The sequence below is a fragment of the Pelophylax lessonae genome (genome assembly GCF_965119305.1).
Source record: "Pelophylax lessonae genome assembly, chromosome: 12".
Lineage (NCBI taxonomy): Eukaryota > Metazoa > Chordata > Amphibia > Anura > Ranidae > Pelophylax > Pelophylax lessonae.
In genome coordinates, this window is record NC_138779.1 from 224,410,071 (window position 1) to 224,416,522 (window position 6,452).

At 59.5% G+C, this 6,452-nt stretch overlaps 1 protein-coding gene across 1 annotated transcript in view; it reads right to left on the bottom strand.

Moving 5' to 3' along the window:
* Window positions 1–5,179, bottom strand: part of KIF17 (kinesin family member 17) — a 32,502-nt gene extending 27,323 nt beyond the window's left edge. The window contains exons 1-2 of the mRNA XM_082274609.1: window positions 5,162–5,179; window positions 4,571–4,863 (exon numbers count right to left, since the gene is read on the bottom strand). Coding sequence (XP_082130735.1) covers window positions 4,571–4,801 — 231 coding nt within the window. The 5' untranslated portion in view covers window positions 4,802–4,863; window positions 5,162–5,179. The remainder of the gene's footprint in view (window positions 1–4,570; window positions 4,864–5,161) is intronic.
* Window positions 5,180–6,452: the final 1,273 nt, after the last annotated feature.

A 6,452-nucleotide genomic window follows, 5' to 3' on the forward strand; every position in this document is an offset into this window, starting at 1 on the left:
ATTGGGATGTTGGGGGGGAGGGGTCAGTATTGGGGGTACCCCATGCGGGGCTCCTCACCTCCACCAGTGGATAGGCGATCTCGTTGTAGATCAGTATTGGGGTACAGTGTGTTGGGGGGAGGGGTCAGTATTGGGGTGTTGGGGGAGGGGTCAGTGTGTTGGGGGGAGGGGTCAGTATTGGGGTGTTGGGAGGAGGGGTCAGTATTGGGATGTTGGGGGGTCAGTATTGGGATGTTGGGGGGGAGGGGTCAGTATTGGGGTACAGTGTGTTGGGGGGAGGGGTCAGTATTGGGGTGTTGGGGGGAGGGGTCAGTATTGGGGTGTTGGGAGGAGGGGTCAGTGTTGGGATGTTGGGGGGTCAGTATTGGGGTACAGTATGTTGGGGGGGAGGGGTCAGTATTGGGGTGTTGGGGGGGAGGGGTCAGTATTGGGGTGTTGGGGGGAGGGGTCAGTGTGTTGGGGGGAGGGGTCAGTATTGGGGTGTTGGGGGGAGGGGTCAGTGTGTTGGGGGGAGGGGTCAGTATTGGGGTACAGTGTGTTGGGGCTCCTCACCTCCACCAGTGGATAGGCGATCTCAATGTAGATCAGTATTGGGGTGTAGGGTGTTGGGATGTTGGGGGGAGGGGTCAGTGTTGGGATGTTGGGGGGAGGGGTCAGTATTGGGGTGTTGGGGGGGAGGGGTCAGTGTGTTGGGGGAGGGGTCCCATTGTTGGTACCCCATGCGGGGCTCCTCACCTCCACCAATGGATAAGCGATCTCGTTGTAGATCAGTATTGGGGTACAGTGTGTTGGGGGGAGGGGTCAGTATTGGGGTTCAGTGTGTTGGGGGGAGGGGTCAGTATTGGGGTTCAGTGTGTTGGGGGAGGGGTCAGTATTGGGGTACAGTATGTTGGGGGGGAGGGGTCAGTATTGGGGTTCAGTGTGTTGGGGGAGGGGTCAGTATTGGGATGTTGGGGGGGAGGGGTCAGTATTGGGATGTTGGGGGGGAGGGGTCAGTATTGGGGGTACCCCATGCGGGGCTCCTCACCTCCACCAGTGGATAGGCGATCTCGTTGTAGATCAGTATTGGGGTACAGTGTGTTGGGGGGAGGGGTCAGTATTGGGGTGTTGGGGGAGGGGTCAGTGTGTTGGGGGGAGGGGTCAGTATTGGGGTGTTGGGAGGAGGGGTCAGTATTGGGATGTTGGGGGGTCAGTATTGGGATGTTGGGGGGGAGGGGTCAGTATTGGGGTACAGTGTGTTGGGGGGAGGGGTCAGTATTGGGGTGTTGGGGGGAGGGGTCAGTATTGGGGTGTTGGGAGGAGGGGTCAGTGTTGGGATGTTGGGGGGTCAGTATTGGGGTACAGTATGTTGGGGGGGAGGGGTCAGTATTGGGGTGTTGGGGGGGAGGGGTCAGTATTGGGGTGTTGGGGGGAGGGGTCAGTGTGTTGGGGGGAGGGGTCAGTATTGGGGTGTTGGGGGGAGGGGTCAGTGTGTTGGGGGGAGGGGTCAGTATTGGGGTACAGTGTGTTGGGGCTCCTCACCTCCACCAGTGGATAGGCGATCTCAATGTAGATCAGTATTGGGGTGTAGGGTGTTGGGATGTTGGGGGGAGGGGTCAGTGTTGGGATGTTGGGGGGAGGGGTCAGTATTGGGGTGTTGGGGGGGAGGGGTCAGTGTGTTGGGGGAGGGGTCCCATTGTTGGTACCCCATGCGGGGCTCCTCACCTCCACCAATGGATAAGCGATCTCGTTGTAGATCAGTATTGGGGTACAGTGTGTTGGGGGGAGGGGTCAGTATTGGGGTTCAGTGTGTTGGGGGGAGGGGTCAGTATTGGGGTTCAGTGTGTTGGGGGAGGGGTCAGTATTGGGGTACAGTATGTTGGGGGGGAGGGGTCAGTATTGGGGTTCAGTGTGTTGGGGGAGGGGTCAGTATTGGGATGTTGGGGGGGAGGGGTCAGTATTGGGATGTTGGGGGGGAGGGGTCAGTATTGGGGGTACCCCATGCGGGGCTCCTCACCTCCACCAGTGGATAGGCGATCTCGTTGTAGATCAGTATTGGGGTACAGTGTGTTGGGGGGAGGGGTCAGTATTGGGGTGTTGGGGGAGGGGTCAGTGTGTTGGGGGGAGGGGTCAGTATTGGGGTGTTGGGAGGAGGGGTCAGTATTGGGATGTTGGGGGGTCAGTATTGGGATGTTGGGGGGGAGGGGTCAGTATTGGGGTACAGTGTGTTGGGGGGAGGGGTCAGTATTGGGGTGTTGGGGGGAGGGGTCAGTATTGGGGTGTTGGGAGGAGGGGTCAGTGTTGGGATGTTGGGGGGTCAGTATTGGGGTACAGTATGTTGGGGGGGAGGGGTCAGTATTGGGGTGTTGGGGGGGAGGGGTCAGTATTGGGGTGTTGGGGGGAGGGGTCAGTGTGTTGGGGGGAGGGGTCAGTATTGGGGTGTTGGGGGGAGGGGTCAGTGTGTTGGGGGGAGGGGTCAGTATTGGGGTACAGTGTGTTGGGGCTCCTCACCTCCACCAGTGGATAGGCGATCTCAATGTAGATCAGTATTGGGGTGTAGGGTGTTGGGATGTTGGGGGGAGGGGTCAGTATTGGGGTACAGTGTGTTGGGGCTCCTCACCTCCACCAGTGGATAGGCGATCTCGTTGTAGATCAGTATTGGGGTACAGTATGTTGGGGGGGAGGGGTCAGTATTGGGGTTCAGTGTGTTGGGGGAGGGGTCAGTATTGGGGGTACCCCATGCGGGGCTCCTCACCTCCACCAATGGATAAGCGATCTCGTTGTAGATCAGTATTGGGGTACAGTGTGTTGGGGGGAGGGGTCAGTATTGGGGTTCAGTGTGTTGGGGGAGGGGTCAGTATTGGGGTACAGTGTGTTGGGGGGGAGGGGTCAGTATTGGGGTACAGTGTGTTGGGGGGAGGGGGCAGTATTGGGGGTACCCCATGCGGGGCTCCTCACCTCCACCAATGGATAAGCGATCTCGTTGTAGATCAGTATTGGGGTACAGTGTGTTGGGGGGAGGGGTCAGTGTGTTGGGGGGAGGGGTCAGTATTGGGGTTCAGTGTGTTGGGGGAGGGGTCAGTATTGGGGGTACCCCATGCGGGGCTCCTCACCTCCACCAATGGATAAGCGATCTCGTTGTAGATCAGTATTGGGGTACAGTGTGTTGGGGGGAGGGGTCAGTGTGTTGGGGGGAGGGGTCAGTATTGGGGTGTTGGGGGGAGGGGTCAGTGTTGGGATGTTGGGGGGGAGGGGTCAGTATTGGGGTGTTGGGGGGAGGGGTCAGTATTGGGGTGTTGGGGGGAGGGGTCAGTGTGTTGGGGGGAGGGGTCAGTGTTGGGGTGTTGGGGGGAGGGGTCAGTGTTGGGGTGTTGGGGGGAGGGGTCAGTATTGGGGTGTTGGGGGGAGGGGTCAGTGTTGGGATGTTGGGGGGGAGGGGTCAGTATTGGGGTGTTGGGGGGAGGGGTCAGTATTGGGGTGTTGGGGGGAGGGGTCAGTGTGTTGGGGGGGAGGGGTCAGTATTGGGGTGTTGGGGGGAGGGGTCAGTATTGGGGTGTTGGGGGGAGGGGTCAGTGTGTTGGGGGGAGGGGTCAGTATTGGGGTACAGTGTGTTGGGGGAGGGGTCAGTATTGGGGTTCAGTGTGTTGGGGGGAGGGGTCAGTGTGTTGGGGGGGAGGGGTCAGTATTGGGGTGTTGGGGGGAGGGGTCAGTGTTGGGATGTTGGGGGGGAGGGGTCAGTATTGGGGTGTTGGGGGGAGGGGTCAGTATTGGGATGTTGGGGGGTCAGTATTGGGGTTCAGTGTGTTGGGGGAGGGGTCAGTATTGGGGGTACCCCATGCGGGGCTCCTCACCTCCACCAATGGATAAGCGATCTCGTTGTAGATCAGTATTGGGGTACAGTGTGTTGGGGGGAGGGGTCAGTGTGTTGGGGGGAGGGGTCAGTATTGGGGTGTTGGGGGGAGGGGTCAGTGTTGGGATGTTGGGGGGGAGGGGTCAGTATTGGGGTGTTGGGGGGAGGGGTCAGTATTGGGGTGTTGGGGGGAGGGGTCAGTGTGTTGGGGGGAGGGGTCAGTGTTGGGGTGTTGGGGGGAGGGGTCAGTGTTGGGGTGTTGGGGGGAGGGGTCAGTATTGGGGTGTTGGGGGGAGGGGTCAGTGTTGGGATGTTGGGGGGGAGGGGTCAGTATTGGGGTGTTGGGGGGAGGGGTCAGTATTGGGGTGTTGGGGGGAGGGGTCAGTGTGTTGGGGGGGAGGGGTCAGTATTGGGGTGTTGGGGGGAGGGGTCAGTATTGGGGTGTTGGGGGGAGGGGTCAGTGTGTTGGGGGGAGGGGTCAGTATTGGGGTACAGTGTGTTGGGGGAGGGGTCAGTATTGGGGTTCAGTGTGTTGGGGGGAGGGGTCAGTGTGTTGGGGGGGAGGGGTCAGTATTGGGGTGTTGGGGGGAGGGGTCAGTGTTGGGATGTTGGGGGGGAGGGGTCAGTATTGGGGTGTTGGGGGGAGGGGTCAGTATTGGGATGTTGGGGGGTCAGTATTGGGGTACAGTATGTTGGGGGGGAGGGGTCAGTATTGGGGTACAGTGTGTTGGGGCTCCTCACCTCCACCAATGGATAAGCGATCTCGTTGTAGATTTGTTCGGTGGAATGCTCCGTGTTGTACGCCCCATCGAAGGTGAACTGTTTGGGGGTCTCCTCGCCCCCCTGGGGTTTGCGGATGAAGCACTGCCCCCTGCTGGTTGCCATGGTGATCACACAGCGGCATTTCATGTCCTTCTCCCGCTCGTTCATTGGCCGGCATCGCACCACCACCTTCACACTCTCGGCGGCCATGTTTTGGGCTCTCCGCTCTCGGGTTATAGGACTCCTCCAGTCATGCTCCCAGTGTGGGGCCCCTGGAAGAGACAATGAGCGGTGTGAGGGTCATATAGCGGGGTTCCCGGTGACCTCTGACCCTCATCATTGGTGAGAACCCCCGGGGACCCCTCAGGAAGGCCCCCCCTGATCACAGCCAATGAGGTGTCTGCTCTGAGCTCTGATAAGAATGTCGTCCTGTCTCCTGCTCAGTGATTGGCTGTACATAATGCCCCCTCCCCCCCCATAGGATCTCCCGGTCTGCCCGTTGTCTGGTCTCTATGGGAACAGCCCGGCCCCTCCCCCCTCCCGGTATTACCGAGACTCTCCGCTCCGCACTGCGTTCCTTCTCCGGCTCCGCCCCCCGCACAGCGTGCCCGTCACCTGGCAACCATCTCGTGACGTCAGGAGAGACGACCTGAGGGCTTCTCCGGACTGACCGACAACGCTGTCAATAAAGATCGGTGAAATGTAAAAAAAATGGCTTCAGACCCGCCTCCTTCACTGGGATTGGTTCATATTGGAAGGCGGAGCGAAGAGGCTAGGCGGGAAATTGTGAACCAGCTGAGAGGAAGAGAGGCGGGGCTATAAGTGCCAGGAACCCCCTCCCCCTCCCACAGGCTACAGGTGAGAGGAGAGCGCCGACTACAGGACACTTCCTGAGCTTCTACCCTGTGTATGGGGGAGGGGTGTAACTAGCTTGACTCCAGTGGGCAGTGGAGGGTGAGGGGTGAATGGAGGGGGGGGGGCAGTGGGGGGTGAGGGGTGTATGGAGGGGGGGGGCAGTGGGGGGTGAGGGGTGTGTGGAGGGTGAGGGGTGTATGGAGGTGGGGGGTGAGGGGTGTATGGAGGGGGGGGGCAGTGGGGGGTGAGGGGTGTATGGAGGGGGGGGGGGCGGTGAGGGGTGTATGGGGGGGAGGGGACTGTGGAGGGTGAATTGGGAGCTCCACCACTGGCACCTTTGTGCTTTTCACAGATGAGAGCAGAGTTCACCCTGAGCACATGTGACAGACGGGGAAGGGTCTGGAGAAGCCATGGAGAACGTTATGCTGCCTGAAACATCGTTCAGTATGACCGGTTTGGTGGGGGGTCAGTGATGGTCTGGGGGAGGGGTATCCATGGAGGGACGCACAGACCTCTACAGGGTAGACAATGGCACCCTGACTGCCATTAGGTATTGGGATGAAATCCTTGGACCCATTGTCAGATCCTACACTGGTGCAGGGGGTCCTGGGTTCCTCCTGGTGCACAACAATGTCCGGCCTCATGTGGTGAGAGTATGCAGCCAGTTCCTGGAGGATGGAGAAATTGATAACATTGAATGGCCCCCACACTCGCCTGACCTAAATCCAATAGAATACCTCTGGGACATTCTGTTTCTGTCGATCCGATGCCGCCAGGTTGCCCCTCAGTTCAGGAGCTCAGTGATGCCCTGGTCCAGATCTGGGAGGAAATTCCCCAGGACACCATCAGTCATCTCATTAGGAGCATTCGCCGACATTGTGAGGCATCCACACACACTACTGAGGACCATTCTGGGGTCCTGCAATGACATTCCAGCAAAATGGACTCACCTGCTGCATCATTTTTTCACTTTGATTTTCGCGGTGTCTTTGAATTCAGCCCTCTG